Source organism: Tenrec ecaudatus, chromosome 10 (genome assembly GCF_050624435.1).
Source record: "Tenrec ecaudatus isolate mTenEca1 chromosome 10, mTenEca1.hap1, whole genome shotgun sequence".
Classification (NCBI taxonomy): Eukaryota; Metazoa; Chordata; class Mammalia; order Afrosoricida; family Tenrecidae; genus Tenrec; species Tenrec ecaudatus.
Genome location: NC_134539.1, coordinates 79,297,354 through 79,316,751, shown reverse-complemented (window position 1 = coordinate 79,316,751; position 19,398 = coordinate 79,297,354). Strand labels below are relative to the sequence as shown.

Below are 19,398 nucleotides of genomic sequence, written 5' to 3'. Positions count from 1 at the left end.
GGATTGTAGTAAGAGTTGTATGGCCCCTAATAAAACGATTAAAAAAAAGTGAGTTGAACTAAACCCTATACTGTGGTGTGGATTAGCTGTTATCAGGATGAGGGAGACCATTTGCAGGAGGTCTAAATGGTGTCCATGGATTCACATCCACAACTGCTTACGTAAGGCCCGGGACACAAAGGGAACTGTCACAAATTCATGATCTGTGGCAGATCAATACATCACAATTATAGAGGAACTTCAGGAGCAGCAACAGGACCTTGACGGGGACACTTAGCTTATTTCAGACAGAAAGGCTTACAAGACTGGTCTTGCCCACCAAGGCACAACTGACAGACCTTGCCTCATGACCATGCACTCCCCTCTCTCAAAGACACACCCTGGCAAGCCCCTAGCAGAGACTGCCCCTCCCTGTGCTGGATGGAGAAGGGTGGAGGTAATCCACTCTCCAGGGCGCTCTGCCTGAGGGCTAGATTATCTACATCCTTGGTTAATGTTCAGAAAGACTTCCATGGAAGCTTGACCTATCTGGGGACCCTGCCCATGGATTCTGGAAGGTCAGAGCTATCCACAGCCTTTTGCAATCCGAGACGCGCAGAGTTTAAGCTCGAACGCAGGTCCAGCTCCTGCAGTTGGGGTGTCAGGTTCAGATGGCAGAGGCCGCACCCCATCCATCAATCCCTCACAAACTCACAGGTGTCCCAGCCCCGGTATGCGCCGTCCTTGTTTTCAGCCAGCCCTTTCTTCACACATCAACACGAGGACCAGTCTGAGGTCTCTGCGTGTAGCCAGGGTAGCCCGGGGTCAGTTATTTGTCAAGCCTGCCAGCTTCTCTCCCTCGGGGCTCGAACCGGCTGGAAGCCCAGATCGAGGGCTGCCGACGCTGACCATTTTTGTTTGTTTGTTTTGGGTACAGCTGGACCTTAGGCGGGTGATGTAACTCACGTCCCCCGAGAGCGTGCCCCTCATAAACATGGGCGCAGCCATTCCGCCAGTTCTGCGGACTGCCCCGCAACAGCATGGCGCCTACGGAAGGAATTCTGATTGGTGCCGGGGGAGTGCTTGGCGGCTCTGATTGGCCAGGAGCGGGGGCGTGCTACGGCTGGGGGCGGGGCGAGAGGGGCGGGGCGTCTGCGGCCCCAGCCTCGCGGGCGGGCGGGCCGGCGGCTTTCGCGGAGACTATGTCGAGGGCGCGGGGCTACCTGCAGCCGACCCTCCTCCGGGCAGCGGTTTCTGCGCGCGGGGCAACCACCGGGGTCGGAGCGCGGCAGGGCTTACGGGCGCGATCCGCGCCGCAAGAGCCGGGCATGGAGTACCAGGTCTGTGGCGCGCTGCGCGGGGACACGTGGGCCGGGCCTGCGTCCCCTGCATCCGGGCTCCACCTGCCCAGCGGGTGGGGCACGAGGGGCCTGGGACCCGGGCGTGAGGGCCGGGGGTCCCCTGGGGCCTGGGGCGGAGATAAGGGTTTGGGAAGTAGGCTCGGGCCGCCCGATCTGGGCATTCCGAGCCCGAGGTGCGCAACAGTAGGCGGTGCGAAGGAGCTCCCGTGACTGGACCGGGTGACCCGGTGCCAACTACTCGGAACTGGGGGCGGGCAGGAATCTGGGGCAGTGGGGAGCCCCGAAACTTTTGGAAATAGAACATTTCTGTAGGGTGCTGTGCCTGGGGCTAGCTGCTAGTGGTGGGGTGGATGGGGGAAGGAGGGAGGTGGCACTTGGTAGATAGGAGTGGGACCAGCCACTAGCCAGACTTTGAGGTCTCCTGGGTCAGACGCTGGAGCTGAGGCCTGAGGGAAATAGACAGCACCCCTCCCTGACCCCCCAGTGTAGAACCTTCGGATGCAGGGTGACCCTGGGTACACCCTCCTGAGCCTCCCCTCATCCCCCACTTATGGCCTCAGGTAGGCTCAGAACCCCATAATAGTCCTATATGAACTCCAGCACCTTAGTCTCCCGCCCACCCCCAACCACACCCTTACTTCCTGTACTCTGGCCCCCTCATCCAGAGATGGGCCTTACAGGAGAGATGAGGGTCAGGGTGGTGACCCTGAACGGAAAGCCAGGCAAGCCTCTAATTTGTCATGCCACTTGCTTTGCCTGGAACTCCCTGGGTGGGGCTGAGCTGCCGCAGGCTTTCATTTCTGCTAGAGATGGAAAGATGCCACCGCTTGTCTTCCCGTTGCCTGACCTGCAGTTAGGGGTGACAGGCTGGGTGCCAGGTACCTTGTATCCACCAAGCCCTAACCTGCCACCTGGGAACTGTGCTTGCCAGGATGCTGTGCGAACACTCAACACCCTGCAGACCAATGCTGGGTACCTGGAGCAGGTGAAGCGACAGCGGGGCGACCCGCAGGTGCAGCTGGAAGCAATGGTGCTGTACCTGGCACGGAGTGGGCTGCAGGTAAGCAGGGCTTGGTTAGCCAGGGCCTGTGACTCTGTCCTCACACCCCATCTGCCTGCCTGCCTGCCCTTCCTGTGATTCAGATGAGGACTTTGTCTTTCTGTCTCAGGTGGAGGACTTGGACAAGCTGAACATCATCCACGTCACTGGGACCAAGGGGAAGGTAGGGGGCAGGCCCTGGGCAAAGGGTACGGACTTGGGGGCACAATGGGGGCAGGCCTGCCCAGACAATGCTCTCTCTGCAGGGTTCCACATGCGCCTTCACTGAGCGGATCCTTCGAAGCTACGGCCTAAAGACGGGATTCTTTAGGTATTGGATGTGTCTGTGTGTGGGGTGGGGTGGTGTGCCCTGGCTCTCTGGGGAGCAGGGCTGGGATTGCCCCCAGGAGCTCCACAGCACGCCTTTACCTGCTGGTGCTGACTCCCCCAGCTAACATCCAACTAGCACTTACTTTATTGGCCCACGTTTCTGACCGTCCTTTATGAATTTGAAGAAAAGCTGGAAGATAACTGGATATATCCACGAAGCACAAGGGGACTCCAAAAAAGGTTGAGGAGGAAAAATTCAATTCCAGAACTCTTTTTAAAAAACCCTTAGTGTCGGGACTTGGTTGGAAGTTTACAGAGCAGAACTCCTCGTACGCATCTTATTTCAGCTCATCCGATGCAGTCCCCTCAGTGCGCCATCAGCGATCACAGTGCCGTGATCATTTACTCTCACTTTTCCCCATGTGCTTTTGGAAGCCCCCTTGGTGTAGCTGGGAACAGTCAGAGGTCTTTTTATTACTTTTAATTCCATATACGATTTTTAAGTCACATAGAAATGAACATGCCTTTATGTCTTTGAGATAAAAAGCCCCAGACCTGGCTTGATAGTTTCTGATGTTGTGGGAGTCCTGGCGGTGTAATGGTGACGAATCCACTGGCCGCTCTGTGAGAGAAAGACGAGGCTTTCTACTCCCATAAAGTTACAGTCTCAGAAACCCACAGGGGCAGTTCTACCCTGGCCTTAAAGATGGCCAGGAGTCGGAATTGCCTCAGTGACAGTGGATTTAGAGCCCCTGGGTGGTATAAACACTTCTTGTGCTCGGCTGCTATGGGCTGGAAGCTTGAGTGCACCCCCACCGGCAGGGCAGAAAGGCCTGGTCATCTACTTCTGAAACTATGTAGCAGGGTTCTGCCCTGGCATACATGGGTCACATGACTTGGAGTCAGATTGCTGGCAGTTGGTTTACTTGTGATGTCTGAGCGTCGAGGCCACCGGTGGGCAGCAGAGGGGTGAGGCCTAGCATGGGAAGGAGCTGGGTTCCCTTGAGGCCAACAGGGTTTCCAGCAGAGGAGTGGCACAGCCTTGTTTTTCTGAAACACAAGTCTGACTGCGACTTGGGGCAAGGCCCGGGGAGGCTGGTGGGGTTGGAGGGGAGTCCTGATGACCCCTTCTCCCGGCAGCTCTCCCCACCTGGTGCAGGTGCGAGAGCGGATCCGCATCAACGGGCAGCCCATCAGTCCTGAGCTCTTCACCAAGCACTTCTGGCATCTGTACCACCGGCTGGAGGAGACCAAGGTAGCTCCTGGTGCGGGGCTGGGGTGGCAGGGAGGGGCGCTGGTGTGGGTGGTGGCCGTCCGAGGATCCCACGTCCCTGAGGGACCGCAGCCCTGATGTGTCCCTGTGCTGTAGGACGGCAGCTGTGTCTCCATGCCCGCCTACTTCCGCTTCCTCACGCTCATGGCCTTCCACGTCTTCCTCCAGGAGAAGGTGAGTGTCTGCTTCCCAGCACCCTCAGCAAACTGGGAGCGGGGGCCTCCTGGGCACCCACGCCCCTTGTCATGCAGAACCTCTGGTCCTTGGCAGGTAGACCTGGCGGTGGTGGAAGTGGGCATCGGGGGTGCTTACGACTGCACCAACATCATCAGGTAAGGGGAACCATCTGGGGTGAGGGGTCGGCTACTCAGAGCCCGGGCCTCACCCCTCGCAGGGGGTCACGGCCCTTTCATCTTCCCCAGGAAGCCTGTAGTGTGTGGGGTCTCCTCCCTCGGCATCGACCACACCAGCCTTCTGGGGGACACAGTGGAGAAGATTGCGTGGCAGAAAGGGGGAATCTTCAAGGTAACTGGTCAGGCTGGGTTGAGGGGAGGAACACGGAAGCCTGGGCCTGGCCCTGGGGCTCAGGGAAGCAGGACTTTAACAAGGCATCATGGGGCCCTGACTCGGGACCAGGTCCTGGCATCGTCAGGGTGACTGGGGCAAGCTGAGCCTCCTTCCTCTCTGGCTCTTGGATCCACATCATAGCACGAGGCACGGGGGCTTCCCATGGTCCTCGGGGTGGAGGGCAGCAGCCTGGACGGGCCACACCCAGGATATGGGGCTGGAGTTGAAGGTCCCTGGGTCACTGCAGCTTGTTCCCCCATCCCCCCAGCATGGCGTTCCAGCCTTCACTGTGCTGCAGCCCGAAGGCCCCCTGGAAGTGCTGAGGGACCGAGCCCAGGAGGTCTCGGTGAGTCTCACGGGAGACAGTTCCAGCCTCAGCTGGCTCCTCTATGCAGTATGGGACTGTGCCACACTGTGGCACAGGGAACAGGCCTGGGTGGGCTTCGGTTGGTGGGGGAGGATGGGAGCTCGTGGTCCAGGCGGCAGGGGTGCCACTCTCTGTCACCCATGCAGTGCCCTCTCTACGTGTGCCCGCCACTGGAAGCCCTGGAGGAAGGGGAGCCACCACTGGTGCTGGGCCTGGAGGGGGAGCATCAGCGCTCCAATGCTGCCTTGGCCTTGCAGCTGGCCCGCTGCTGGCTGCAGCAGCAGGACTCCCCAGGTGAGTGGGCGGGCAGGGAGCCCGCCCGTGAGCATCCTGCGCCCACCCGTCTCACTCCTGTGCTCTCACAGGCATCGGGGAGCTGAAGGCGTCCAGCTCAGGCCTCCTGCAGCAGCTGCCCATGGCCCCCGTGTTCCGGCCCACCTCCCACATGCGGCACGGTAAGGCCCTCTTCCCGCCCTGCCTTGAGTTCTCGGGCCCCTTTGGGGTTTCTTCCTTGAGAGGAGGGTCCCTTTGAATTGTCCTTGAGCCTCAGTTTCCTTATCTGCCAAGTGGGATCCTGCTGGGTATCGGCCAGGGCTGGGGAGGTGTCAGGAAGGTGCAGCGCCCAGCAGAACCTGGTGGCTCTGGGGCAGAGTGCCCAGCCAGGGTCCATTGTTCCTGCTGTCACTCTACACCATCCTCATGGGCCACGCGAGAGGCTCTGGAGGTCCCGTCATGGGCTTTGACATCTTCCAGCGTCAGCACGTGATGTCAGTGGACCTGCAGTGCACCAGGCCCTGTGTCCGGGTTTATTGATAAGGCTCGGGAACCAGGCAGATCTCAGATGCCAGCCCAGCCCATCCCCCCACTCCCACCCCAACTCTCAGAGTGACGGGTCCTCCACCTGTAAAATGGGAGTCAGGGGTGCAGGCAGTCTCCTTGGGGTGGTCTGGAAGATTCCACAGATAAAGCAGCTGAGGAGCTTACTGAGTGATGCCCAGTAGGAGGCAGCCTCTGAGCAGTGGGTGCTGAGGATTAGGGGGAGCCTGCTCTGGATTTCGAGCTAAGCGGAAAGCAAGGTGGGAGAGGTCACGGGAGGGCATTCTAGTGGTGGCTAGAAGAGGGTTGTGTCTCTCCCCTGTCCAGGGCTTCGAGACACAGAGTGGCCGGGTCGGACTCAGGTTCTGCGGCGTGGGGCCCTCACCTGGTACCTGGATGGAGCCCATACCACCAGCAGCGTGAAAGCCTGTGTGCGCTGGTTCCGCCAGGCCCTGCGGGGTCAGGAGAGGCTGAGCAGGTTAGTGCCGGGCAGGGGTGGGACTGGGCCCTGTTGGTGGGTGGGGTCTGGGAGGAGAGGTAGTGGAAAGGTGGAGTTGGGGGGGCAGCGGGGGCAGGCTCTGAGAAGAACTGAGTGGGGTGTGTCTGTGATCATCATTTCTTTGGTGAGATTCAGTACTGAGACTGAAAGACCCCAAAGCCCAACTCTTCCAAGATGCTGGTGCGCTCCGTCCCCCCTGCCCTCCTCCTCCTCCCTTGAATGTTTTCCTGCACGGTTCTGTGACGCACTGAGGAAACGTCTCGCACGGTGGTGGGTGCTGCTCAGTCCAAAGTCCACAGGTCCAGCAGGAGAGAGCCTGGTGCTGGGGCCGGAGGCCGCACTCCACTCCTGGTCCTTCCTGGCACTGCGCTTGCACCCCAGGGTCTCCGAGCGCTCATTCTACACGCAGAGTGGGCTTGTAGGGCACCCTGCTCGTGTCCTGTCCGCATCTCCCCCATCTGCTTCCCAGACCTATGCAGGGAAAGGTCGTTCTGCGGGACCTTTTCACCTGAATAGAATCTCTCCTCCACCCCGGGACTGTGCTCCACCCCTTCTGACTGCACATAGGACCTGGGGCTCTGGGCAGGATGTGTCCAGTAGGCCTCCTACTGATCTTAATCAGCCAGACTTGTCACAGGACACTCCTGAAACCAGGTGTTTCTCCTCTCAGCTGCAGCATAGCTAGCACTCCTTGCATCCGTTACAGGTAGAGTAGCCAGCAAGACCATCAAACAGAGTGCAGTCTGAGTCACAGACCCTACTCAGTAAGGTCAGGTCTCAATCGCATCCTCTTCCCCCCAAAAGGAGCATTGTACAGGTGTGTGAAACCCCCATTCGTCACATCAGGGAGCATGGCTGGAAGGGTCATAGGAATTGAGTAGAGGTGCCTTCTGACCCTTCCCTTTCGCCCACAGCGGGCCTGAGGTGCGAGTCCTGCTCTTCAATGCCACTGGGGACCGGGACCGGGTGGCCCTTCTCAAGCTGTTGCAGGTGAGGGTCTGGCCATTAGCTTCGTCCTGAGCCTTGGTTTCCTCCACTGTAAATTGGGGGCCCCCTCCTGTGGTTGTACTGAGGAGTAAATGTAGAAGCACCAGACAAAGTGTCGTCACTGCCTGTGACCCTGAGCAAAAGGGAGGGACCACTCCCTTTGCAGCTCTGTACAGTGGGGTTGCTAAGGGTGCTGCTTCTCCAGTTAGCTTCGAGGGTGCCCTGGGCTATGCACAGTGTGAAAGGCCTCCCCTGCTTGGGAAAACTGAGGCCCCTGGACCATGAGGCCCAGGCCCTCTCCATCGCCCACTGGACAGGCAGAGCCTTTTCTCCGGCCTACTTTGGGGTCTGCTCACCAGCTGGGTGACCTTAAGCAAGTGGGCCCCCTCCCAAGCCTCAGTTCCCCCTTCTGTGTAGTGGGCCCTGTCTTCACCGCCTAGACTTCAAGCTGGGCAGGTCGATGGGGGTGGAGCCAGATGGTCGTGGTCGGGAACTGAAGATGGTAGCTGGACAGATGTAGCCTGGGCTCAGGGCTGGGACATCTCCATATGTGGGCCATGGGAAAGGCTGGGATGGGGGCACTCTTTGGCCTCTGACACCCTCTTGGCCCCCTTGACCTTCCAGCCTTGCCAGTTTGACTATGCAGTCTTCTGCCCCAACCTGACAGAGGTGTCGCCCACAGGCAACGCAGGTGAGGTGGCTGAGGGCCCACAGGTAGACGGCTGTTTGGATGACAGTGGGAGCTTTGGGGGCAGGGGTGGGATGGGGCGCTTCAGTGGGTTGGATAAAGTATGCCCTTTGGTATTTTTTGACTCGTGCCATGTGGCTGTGATACTAAACCAAGGGTGATGTGCAAAATCGTTTTTTAAAATGCAGGGTTTGTATGACCCATGTGGGGTTCTTAAAATCAATGCAGAGGGTCTCGCCAACATTTTTTGCTGTGAATCAAAAAGTTCGGGGAAAGATGGAGTGGGAAGAAACGGGCAAGTATTCACCAACCCGCCCTCATCAGGGAACAGTGTGTGAGTTGGGCGGGTCCTGGGGCCGGGAGTTGTTCTCGCTAGACATGCACGCCCACGCCGTGATACAGGCACACTCAAGTGGGATGTGAAGATGCTTGCTTTCCACTCGCCCACCAGTGCCTTTTGTTCACATCCATCATTTCCTGGGGCCCTCAGAGGGTTATGAGCAAAATATGAAATTGCCCTTTTTTACCTGTGGGTCAAGGTCAGAGAAGTTTGAAAGAGAGCCCAGGAGTGTGCGGATTTAACCATCTTCCCCGGAGATACTTCCCCCAGCGTGGGCAGAGCCCACTCCCAAACTCAGTGTCCTTGAGTCAGTGCCAACTCGGAGCTGCCCTACAGGACCAGAGAGAACGTCCCCTGTGGGTTGAGAGTCGCTCTTTACAGGAGCGGAAAAACTCATCTTTCTCCTGAGCAGCTAGTGGATTTGAACTCTGGACACCCCCAGGGTTGCTCCTAGCTGTCCATCTCTGCCTGTCCCTGCAGACCAACAGAACTTCACGGTGACGCTGGACCAGGTGCTGCTCCGCTGCCTGGAACACCAGCAGCACTGGAGCACCCTGGCCGGGGAGCAGGCCAGTCCAGGCCACTGGAGGCCTCCCAGCCCGGATCCCGATGGCCCCCCGTCCCTGCTGCGGCCACGCTGCCCACTTCACACCCATAGCACCAGCTCCCTGGTCTTCAGCTGCATCTCGCACGCCTTACAGTGGATCAGCCAAGGCCGGGATCCCGTCTTTCAGCTACCCGGTCCCCCCAGGGGCCTCCTCACCCACCCGGTGGTGGGCAGTGGGGCCAGCGTACTCCGGGAGGCTGCGGCCATCCACGTGCTGGTCACGGGTAGCCTGCACTTGGTGGGTGGCGTCCTGAAGCTGCTGGAGCCCTCCCTGTCCCAGTAGCTGAGGCAGTGGGGCTGGAGGTGGGCCTTGCCCCACCTGCCCCATGTTCTGGCCGCGAACTCCTATGCGAGGTGCCTTTTGTTCTCTGCCTTCCTGGCTGTCTCCGAGGGATTGTCCTGGCTGGACAGAGGGATTGGAACGCGGGTGGCTGGCAGAGGCCGGCCCTCTGTCTCCAAGCCTGCGGTGCCCTTGGCCACAGTGCCCCCGTTGTGCCTTGGCCTCTCCCTGGAATGTCACCCCTGTGCACTGAGTAACCCACAGTTCTCACAGACGGTTCTCACAGTCCCAGGGCCCAGCCTGTCCCCGCCACCCTGTCGCTGTCTCCTGGCTCAGGCCCAGTGTATTGTGTGGGCTGCCTGGCTGGGTCTGGGGTCCACTGGTGCCGGTGTTAGCCTCCTAGTGCCTTCTGGGGACGCAGGGGACCCCTGCCTGGGGCCAGAAGATGGTCACAGTAGTTAAATTAAAAGTTGTTTTTTTTTTTTAAGCTGGTAGACCTTGTGACTTTCTTGACGTAAACAATAGAAGAGGGCTGCAGGTGGGGCAAGTGTAGGAGCTGGCCCCTCCCTCAATTGGCCTCTGGGAGATGACAAGACTGGACAGATGTCTGCTAGCCGCTTCCTACACGCAGGGCCCTGCTTTGAGGACCCCTCCCCCGAGACCTGGTGACCGAGGAGCCCTCGTTTGCAGAGCGGTGGCCTGTGGCCGCTTAAAGTAACCATGGGACTGGCCTCCCATCACACAGCTCCCGGATTGGAGTGGAGAGCCGCAGAGGGGACCTGGGCTCAAGGCCCCAGAGCCTGAATGTCTACAGGACCTCCTGATTTTCAGTCTCTCAGCCCTGTGGTCAGGAGAGACCAGTCCCTGGGAAGGGCATCGTGCCTGGTAAAGGGGCAGCAAAAAGGAGGAAGGTCGTCGGTGAGACAGACTGACACCGTGGCTGTCCCCACGGGCTCAGGCACAGGAGCCATGGTGTGGCTGGCATGGGACCGGGCAATGTTTCCTTCTGCTGGGCATGGGGCTGTTATGGGTCGGAACCCACCCAATGCTACCTCACAAGTCCTGGTCCCAGAGATTGGCTGCCAAGTCACTGAGCAGCAGAGGGTTCAGTCCAGATGTGGGGGCTGGCCCACTGGGGCTTGGGCAGGAGCTGTCCCACTGTGCCCAATCCCTCTTGTGCCCTCAAACACAACACGCCCTCTCTCTGATGCCCCCCACTTGATCTAGCCCAGCCCAGGGTGGGTTTCATGGTTGCATTTATTGGTGGTGGGGATACAGGGTGGGTCCCGGGCAGGCAGCGTGGCCACTCCCCATCTGCTGTCCACTTGATGGCTGGGAGGAAGTCTCTGGGTGGCAGGGACTGTGGCACCCTCTAGCCTCCCAGGCTGGGAGCCCCATAGGGCCTGCTATGCCAGGTGTAGAGACTGCTGGACCAGTTCCAGGTGACCCCGGCCAGGCCCTCTTCTGTCCCCACCGAGGTGGCGCTGGGTTGAATTCTGGTTCATGTCCTCTCCCGCCCAGTCCCCGTCAGCGAGTGCCGGATCCGTGTTAAAATGACGGGGACTGAGGCTCTCACAACAACGTGGGCGCACAGGGCAGTGGTCTCTCGGTGGCCCTGGTAGCAGCACCCCAGACTCACTGGGTTTGAAGATTTGGTGAGGCTGGGTGGGGTAGGGAGACCCCAAGGTGTTCGAAGCCGGTGCCCCGTTGGCAGCTGGTCTCACAGGGGGGTGGGAGAAGTGGTCCATCCTATGTCGAGTGGAGGGGCTGGGGTCCAGGGCTGAGTCTGGCCAGTGGCTCCCAGCGGGTAGCTGCTCAGTCTCTCCTGCTGGGCGAGGGCTGCGGCCGGGTGCTACGCCATGCTGCTGGTGGAGCAGGGCGTGCTCTGGGTGCTCCCAATGCTGTGGTTGGTGCTGCTGCTCTCGGAGGAGGCCGGGGCAGCCACCGCCACCACGGGCTCCCGCTTGCTAGGGTGACCTGGGGGTGGGGTGGGGGGCAGGGCGGAGGTCAGGACCCCAGCCAGGACTCCCCTCTCCCCAAGAGGCCTCACTGCGGGGACCTGGGATACTCACGTGTGTGGGAGTAGATGTACCAGAGAGCCGCGGTGAGCAGAGCTCCGATGAGGAAGGCACCGAAGGTGATGCCCAGCACGGCGGGCAGGACGAGGCCTTTGTCTGCAGACGGGGCGGCCAGCTGCGGTCAGCACCGAGCCTCCCCGCTGCCCCGGGCCACTCCCACCCTGGGGTACAGTCCAGCCACTCGCCCCGACTTCTCTGCACACCAGTCTCCATCTAGAAATCACACCCACGCCCCCGGCTACTGTTGCTCTGATCACAGGCCCGCCCTCTGCTACCCAGGGCTGTCAGAGAAGCCTCTTCAGGCAGAAGGGGTGGTGTAATGTGGGCCAGGGCCGTGGGGCCTGCCCCAGCCCTCGCTGTTACTCCACACTCCTGCCTCCTGGGGACAGTAGACCGGCCTCCCTTTAGGTTTCCAAGTTCCCATCTGTGCAATGTGGTTATTAACCCTGCTCTGCTGCTCCTGGCCTGGGGGCAGGGCTCTATCCTGTCCTGGCTGGGGTGGCTAAGAGGTGGGTGACCCCTACCTTAGTCCCCTAGTGTCAGGGACTCTTCATGCCTGGTGGGGGCCTAAGCTGGGACAGAGCTGAACCAACAGAGCTGCAGGGCACTGAGCTAAAGGGGCAGCCCTCCAAGTAGCCTTCTGCCCCACCCAGGAGGCATCACCTGCCACCCTCTACCCCCAGCTAATCCTGGGGGGTCAAAGAGAGCACCAGACAGGGAGCAGAAACAGTCATGGGCTGTGAGATGCAGCAGCTGTGGATCCAAGCTGAGACTCTAGGGACCTCCCCCCTTGCCCTCCCTGAACTGCCCCTCTCACATGTGCCTCAGGGCCTATTCCCCGCCCCCTCCGCCCCGCTGACTTTCACCACTTGAGCAAGCCCAAGAGAAGTGCAGTACACTCACCAGTCAGGCCAGGGCCAATGATGTTCAGGTGCACGGAGACATCCCTCCGGACTTCCTGTGGGAGGACAGGAGAGTGGCATGTGGCAGTCTTTGGGAGGCAGGTGCCAGTCTCAGGGGCTCTGAGTACTACAGCCCACCCAGAGTCCTGGGTTTGAATCCCATCGCCACCACTTCAGTTGGGCAAGCCAGCCCCCGGCCTCACTCACCTGGGACCAGGTCCTGGGATGCAAGCTAATGGTGCAGGCAAGGGTGCCCGTCGTGGGTGTGGGCACCATGTAGTCACGGAGGAGGAAGCTGAAGCGCAGGTCGCCGGCAGGGCTCGGCGAGAGCAGGCTTACACAGCTGCCCTTGGCTACCTGGTTCTGGATGAGTTCTATGGTTTCTGCCTCGTGCCCCAAGCTCAGGGTACAGTTCTCTAGCTGAAACACAAGCTCTCGGATGGCCGGAGACATGCTCACCTGCACGGGCCAGGAGAGGATGCCTGATCAATCACTCTTAACCTCTCACCCCACCTGCTCCCGTGAAACAGACAAGAAAGGGGAGTCCCTGGCCCTGAGGCCTGGCAGGAGAGGCACGGGACACCTCGGGAATGAGTGAGGAGACAGTGGCATCCCTATCTGAAGCTCTGCCTTGGCTATCTGTCCCTGTCCCCACGCTGGTGCCCACTTTGCTCTGGGAAGTGTCACCTAGTCTGTACTCATGATGGGAAGAAAGGCACATGAGGAATCCCAGGAGCTGGTGGGGCAGAGGGGGTGGTGGGGCAGAGCCGGTACCTGCACAAAGCCCTGCTGGCCAAGCTCGATGGTGTTGGAGGCCTGGAGGAATTGCCGGCTGAGGTAGAGGCCCAGCTGGAAGGAGAGGCTTTCCATCTTGATGCAGTGCACCTCTTTCTGCGGGGGAGGGGGGTAGGAAGGGCTCTTGGGAAGTCTGGAAGGTGGGGGTGGGGAATTGGTAGCAGGCCGCGTGGTCCAGGGCATCTTTTGCTCTTTTCTTAGAACCAGTATTTACCCGGAATCCCCTTGTTCATTCAGGCATCATTCCAGGGGCTATTCACAGTGGCCCCATGGGCTGGGGGCCTTTCTTAGGGCATTGCTTCTAGGTGGACATTTGAGCTCTGCGAGCTTAAGTGAGGACCCCAAGGCCACACAGAGCCAGAATGTGCTAGAACCTTCTGAGTTGAGGCTAAGTATGTCATGTTACACAGTACTGCTCCCATTGCACAGAAGGGGAGACTGAGGTATGTCAGGATCAGGGCATGAATTTCCCAAGGTCGGCTCCCTCCCATACCGGAAAGAGCCCCCGGTCCAGCCAACACATCTGGGAACCAGGTGGCTTTAGCAAAGCTGCTTGTCCCATCTTACCCGCTGTGATGAGCTTGACGGGAAGTTGATGATCACCTGCAAGGACAAAGCCCCCAAAGTGGTCAGAGCCAGCAGGGACCCCAGAGGGAAGCCCTTAGTTTTCAGATGGGGAAACTGAGCCAACCAACAGCTCTGCTTGTCTGTGTTCTTACTGAGCTCCACGGCCTGCTCTCCGGGACAACCTGCAGCCTGGCAGGGTGGCACCCACCAAGCTTCTGTGAAACCTTCCCGCCCCAGCTCTTACCTCATTGCTGATCACATTTCCGGTCACTTTCATGCCACACTTGGAGTAGGCGCTGCGCAGAACCAACTTGTCGATGCTATCTTCAGCCTGGCAGCTGGGGTCCAGGAAGGTTAGGCTGCTGATGGTGCACTGCACAGCCTGGACAGGAAGAAGGTGGGGGTGGGGAAGGACCATCCGGAGTGTCACTCCAGCACCAAGGACCGGGCATAGCCCGGGCGCCTGTCACAGCCATTTCTTTGGCTCCTCTCGCCATTCGCTAGATCTCACCATCCTACGCATGAACTTGGACTTGGCATGTACTTGGTCGTGTCCTAAGCAACATTATCCTGGATATTATAAGTTGAATTTGTCCCTTGCTTGTTTTTTCTAACACACACACACACACACACACAACTCGTAAAAACCTTTATTCAAATTCCACATATAAGTATTACTCACCACTCCAGGGCATGTAGACCTCAGAATAACCCACTCTCAGAACCACAGACTCGTGGACGTTGAGCCAGAAGGTTCTTGTGGGCCCCTGTGATCTCTGTTGATAACTACTGGATTCTGCCATCACAGCATGAACGTAGATACTATTTAGCAAAGGATGGCTCTGGCAGTATTCTAATAAAACTTTATTTACAAAAACAGGCAGCGGGCCATGGTTTGTAACCCCTGTCTTTAGAATGTCATGGTCCCTCTTGGCATCAGAGAGTCTTGGAGTTCAGCGGGCTGTTGGGGATCACAGGTGTCACTCCTCCACCACACGACCCCTGCCTGCTACTGGCCCCAGTGGCTGCCTAGGGCCATGTGAGCAAACATCAGCCCCCCCAAATAAAAGGGCCCTGAATGAAATCCCAGTAACGCCCACTGCCTAATGGAGCGGATTCTGACGCCCAGCAGCCCTGTCTAGGCTTGCTGAGGCTATAGATCTTTATGGGCACAGGCAGCCTCGTCCTCCTAGGGGAGTGGTTGAAGGCAGGTGCTCCACACCTGCGGTGGGTCTGTTCAGACCCCTTTCCTGGTGTTCGCTGCATGTATATGTACTTGGAGAAATGTGTAGATGGAGAGTCTGTTGTGTTTTTGACAAATGTCATCATACTGTTCTGCAGCTTCGTTTTCTCACCAATACAAGCCGTCATACATTTTCCTGTGTCGGTATGTATGGACTTAAACCCTTGTTCTTTGTTGTTGTTGTTGTTTTATCTGCAGGGAGCTTGCTGTCCACTCCTGTCCTTTAAAAAGCCCTCACTGCTCTCGAGGTGGCTCTGACTCACGGCGACCTGTAGGACAGACTGGAACTGCCCCGTGGCCTTCCGAGACTGTAACTCTCCTGGGAGCAAAAAGACTCATCTTCTTCCCACTGAACACCTGGTGGTTTCTAACTGCCGACTTTGTGGCTAGCAGCCCAACCCCTAACCCTGTGTCATTAGGGCTCTTTGTGAAGATGAGCTCACGGCCACCGAGTCAAGGACGACTCATGGCGACCCCTGTGAGTTTCTGAGACTGTTTGCGGGGGTAGAAAACACAGTATGTCTCTCCCGCCGAGCTGCTGGTGGTTTTGAACTGCTGCCCATGCGGATCGCAGCCCAACACGTCACCACTACACCAGCCGGGCTCCAGCGATTAGTAGATGATCATTTATCCATCTAGGAACTTACCTCCGCTAGGCATTTAGGCCTCCAGTGTTTCTCTTATAAATGATCATCCTATCCAACAGGCAACAGGGTGGCAGAATTACTGGCTCATAAAGTAGCATTACAAGGTGAATCTTGATGATGAACTCTAGTGGCTATCGATCAAAGCACACCCAGACTACAGAAACGATGGTCACATTGTCCTCCAAGAGTCTGTACCGGACACCAGCCACGAGTAAAGGGCCTGTTTCCCTCGCCCGGGACCAGGAGTCACTCTTCTCTGACCCTCCAAAGGGAGCCCCAGTGCTGGCGGCTCTTTGGGATGCAGGGGGTGGGGGAGGAACTCCCTTACCGAGGCCAGCGCTTTGATGAGTACCAGAGTCATGACATCATTGGAGCACGTGGGCTGGATCAGGGCCATGAGCAGCCCCTGGTTGCAGCTGTTTCTGGGAAGGGTGGTCTGGACCGGTGCCGGGGAGGTCAGTGGCTCAGCACCTGTGGGAAGCAGAGGCGGGCGGGGTGAGCAGTCGCTGGAGCTCAGGGGGCACTAAGTCCTTCTATATTTAGCTCCCCGCATTGTCCGTCCCCATTTTGTCAGCGGGAAATGAGGCATAAAAAAGAGGCCAGGCGTCGTTGTTCAGGGTCACACACTGGTGACGGTGCTTCACCAGCTGAGCCGAGGGGAAGGGGGGTGGGGGGTGCTCACCACAGCCAGGGGTCCGAAGTGAGATGGCAGTGGCCAGAGGGATCTCCACAAAGGACGCCACCACGCTGACGTTCAACTTGTGGGCCGTGTCCAGCAGGTTGTGAGAACTATTAGGGGGCAGGAGGCCAGCTATGTTTCGCTCCGGGAAGATCTTTAAGGAGTATTTACCAGTGGTCTAATGGCAGGGAGCAAGAGGCAGAGTCAGCGGATGGCGGAGGGGGGCTTTCCCTCACCTAGAGGCTCATCTGTAGGGGGCCCACCTTCTCCCAGGGCGCTGTAGGAAGGGTCTGGGGCGATGGCCAGGGGCTCACAGGCAAAATGAAGGTGGAGGTGGGGGGCGTTCTCCCTTGACCTGTGGTGTGGGGCAGGTGGGGGCTGCTCTCCCGCAGAGACTCACCATGATTTGCATGCTTTGACGGGAGTCGATAAGCCAGGACACTTCCGGCGGGCCCCCAAGGATGAGGATGTTATCAGAGTCCCCCGACTTGCAGGTCAACTCCACCTTCACCGTCACAGTCCACTGCCTGCGGTCAGACAACGGCATCAGTGAGGCCTCGAGGCAGGGGACTGGCCAGACTGAGGACGCAGGCTGGCATTCGGATGGGACAGCGGTTGTCTTGTGTGCATGGGGGGCTGCGGGGGCTTTGGGCGGGGCAGTGATTAGTAGAGGGACCCAGAGGGAGGGCCAGGCCGAGAGTCAAGTGAGGGCGACAGGGTGCACACCAGACTGAGGACGAGGCAGAAGCGGGTGGGGGCATGGTTTGCTGTGGGGCGGGGCCTGTCGTTGGGGAGGCCGGCTGGGAGGGTGTGGCTAGGCACTGGTACCTGCTGTCTGTGCCCGGCAGGACCCTCAAGATGTGCGCCTCCTTGTTGCCAGCCACGCCTTCCAGGCGGCAGCCCCGGTTGGAGGCCGGGTCACGCGGCTGCCAGTCGAGCGTGCTGCTCATGTCCATGTGCTCCTGGGGCAGGCAGAAGCGCGATGAAGACTGCGGGGCTGCGGAGACAAGCGTCCTTAGTCCCCTCTCCCAGCTGCTGGGTGCCCAGCAAGGAGCCCCACCCTCCTACAGCCTAAAAGGACAGGGCAGGGCCCAAAGGGGTGGGGGGTGGGGGCTAGACTTGGAAGGCCTTGGCTTCCCACTTTACTCCTGGTGTGACCCTGAGCAAGTCCCCCGGCCGCTCCCTCCGTTTCCTCATCTGTCAACCCAGGGCTAAGGACACGGGCCACTCTGGCCTTGTCTTCCCGTTTTCATCTGCCTCCTGAAATGATCGAATCGCTTTCTTTGTGCTGCTGTTTATTGTCATCAACCCCACTGCAGTGCCCCCTCCAGGAGGGCCGTGTCCTCCAGTGCCTGGCACATAGTAAGTGCTCAAGACATGACGTGAAGGTGTTGTTGCCTGGCGTCCAAGAGCAATTTCGCACAGTCCCATCTACTCTGTGACGGAGGGCTAACTATTCTTCACACAGGGCGCTGGCTGGCTGGCTGGTGGTGTGACCTGGGGCCCCCTTGGAGTCTTCACGTCACAGCTAGGAACTGGCCAAAGCAGCTCAGGTTCCTCCGAGCCCAGAGAGTGGGCATTAGGGCGGGCGGGAAGCTGACCGTGGCTAAGACGGAGGAGGATGGCATGGGGGTCGTCCAGCTCAGCGATGGAGGCGATGGAGCCCTTGGTAGCTGCCCAGTCCAGGACCTGATTCTTCGTGGTGTAGGACGGCAGCTGTGTAGTGTTACTGCCCTGGGACTCTTGGAGGATGACCAGGCTGGAGTTCTGAGGAGACATGTGGAGGCTAGGATGCGCTTCCCAGGCCTAGTCTCTCCTGTCCCCGGTGGATGATCAGGAGGTGCTTGGGGAGCAGCCGAGGTGGTGAGAAGAGGAGACCAGGGCTGAGGGCGATGAGTCCTCTCTCCCCCAGGACACAGGTGCCTCAGGTCCCCTTCCACACCCTTCCTGGGTGCCTGTCCAAGCACCCCTCCCAGCCTCGCTAAGTCATACACGATCCACATTAAATGACATCCCATGGCTAATGCCTGTCTCCCCTATACCCTGAGGGTCTGTGAGGAACACATGTGCTTTGCGTAGCACCACACAGTGCTTGACGCATGGGAGGGGTCGGGAAATTGTTTGCCTGACGTGGTGCTAAGCTCTGGGCCCAGCATGGGGCTCCTGACATGCCACCTTCCTGCAGGTGGGTGCTTTCTCTCTTTGCACATTGCAAAGAAGGGAGAAGGAAAGGCGACATGGATGGATGGATGGCAAGGATAAATGACAGCAAAAAAAAAAAATGCCGACATTCAGCTGGCTTGAGGCTGGGTGGCTGCAGCTACTGTCTGGAAGATGCATCCCTGACTCATTCCATTCAGTGCAAGTCATCAGAGTCAACTCAGGTCATGACAAAAAATGTATATAGTGAATTGTGTTGTGTTGTGCAATATGAACTCTTGCAGCTATGCAAGGTACATAAACATACATTGTACATATAAAGAATTCTCGATGCATTTATGAATAAATGAAATAAATATGAAAAAAGATAAATGACGGTGTATGCCAAGTCATTCAAAACAAGACAACAGAGGCGAATAGTACTTAGGAAACGAAGGAGCAAGAGAGGCTCTCTTGTATGGGCAAGGATGGGGACCTGGAAGCTCCAGCCCCGCGGCCCCCCCTACTGCCCACTAGCTCTATGAAACCCAGTGGGTTGGGGGGAGGAAACAGAGAAGGGGTCCTGGAAGAGGCAGTTGGGAGAGGTTGGAGGGCTCAGAGGAAACGGTTGGGGCCAAGCTCAAGGTCTGGTCCCTCTGGGTCCCATCTCCAAAGCCAAGGGCAGCAACAGGGCGAGCTTCAGGCTAGGTGTGGACTGCCTGGCTGAGATGGGGTCGCTGTGAGTCGGCATCAACTAGATGGCAGTGAGCTGGGACATGCAGGCCACCAAGGAATGGCCCCCTAGGATAGAATGCCCCACCTCCTCTGCAGATATTTAGCAAGTAGGGGGGAACATAGCTTCCCAAACTTATTTGGCCCAGCTCCTCCATTTCAGGGGGAAAAAAATTACTCCGCACTTCCTGACAATTAAAAAGGTTTGTACCATACCCCATAAAAACAACACACAAAAAAACCTGTCATGCAGCCGATGCCGATTCATAGCGACCCTATAGTCCAGAGTAGAACTGGCCCACGAGTTTCCAGGAGTGTAAGCTTCTTCACAGGAGTTGAAAGCCCCGCCTGTCTCCCGCAGAGTGGCTGGTGGTGTCAAACTCTTGGGGGTTTCCAACTGCTGCCCCTATACTTTGCAGCCCACTGGGTAGCCAGGGCACCACTCAGGCTCCTCCACGCTAGCTCAGAATCCAGGATCAAGTG

The 19,398-nt window shown here is 58.5% G+C and overlaps 2 protein-coding genes across 2 annotated transcripts in view; one reads left to right on the top strand and one right to left on the bottom strand.

Moving 5' to 3' along the window:
• Window positions 1-1,142: 1,142 nt before the first annotated feature.
• Window positions 1,143-9,620, top strand: FPGS (folylpolyglutamate synthase). Its single transcript, XM_075560749.1, has 15 exons — window positions 1,143-1,319; window positions 2,272-2,400; window positions 2,510-2,563; window positions 2,646-2,710; window positions 3,850-3,964; window positions 4,079-4,156; window positions 4,253-4,314; window positions 4,405-4,507; window positions 4,818-4,895; window positions 5,063-5,210; window positions 5,282-5,371; window positions 6,060-6,210; window positions 7,146-7,221; window positions 7,843-7,909; window positions 8,727-9,620. Exons 1-15 carry the CDS (start codon window positions 1,182-1,184, stop codon window positions 9,134-9,136), a joined length of 1,764 nt encoding a protein of 587 aa, XP_075416864.1. The 5' UTR covers window positions 1,143-1,181; the 3' UTR covers window positions 9,137-9,620.
• Window positions 9,621-10,372: 752 nt separating this feature from the next.
• The window catches only part of ENG (endoglin), a 33,361-nt gene continuing 24,335 nt past the window's right edge, over window positions 10,373-19,398 (bottom strand). The window contains 12 exon segments of the mRNA XM_075560748.1: window positions 10,373-11,110; window positions 11,206-11,307; window positions 12,115-12,169; window positions 12,321-12,572; window positions 12,888-13,004; window positions 13,476-13,511; window positions 13,720-13,857; window positions 15,694-15,836; window positions 16,048-16,222; window positions 16,445-16,571; window positions 16,873-17,041; window positions 17,646-17,811. Of these exon segments, the coding sequence (XP_075416863.1) occupies window positions 10,986-11,110; window positions 11,206-11,307; window positions 12,115-12,169; window positions 12,321-12,572; window positions 12,888-13,004; window positions 13,476-13,511; window positions 13,720-13,857; window positions 15,694-15,836; window positions 16,048-16,222; window positions 16,445-16,571; window positions 16,873-17,041; window positions 17,646-17,811 (1,605 nt within the window). The 3' untranslated portion in view covers window positions 10,373-10,985.

What these genes read in the sequence shown, in the direction of transcription:
- FPGS (XM_075560749.1), top strand. Translation starts at nt 1,182, where the DNA reads ATGTCGAGGGCGCGGGGCTACCTGCAGCCGACCCTCCTCCGGGCAGCG. An exon ending in ACCGGCTGGAGGAGACCAAG is followed by an intron (nt 3,965 to 4,078) that starts GTAGCTCCTGGT and finishes CCTGTGCTGTAG; the next exon opens with GACGGCAGCTGTGTCTCCAT. An exon ending in AGAAAGGGGGAATCTTCAAG is followed by an intron (nt 4,508 to 4,817) that starts GTAACTGGTCAG and finishes CCATCCCCCCAG; the next exon opens with CATGGCGTTCCAGCCTTCAC.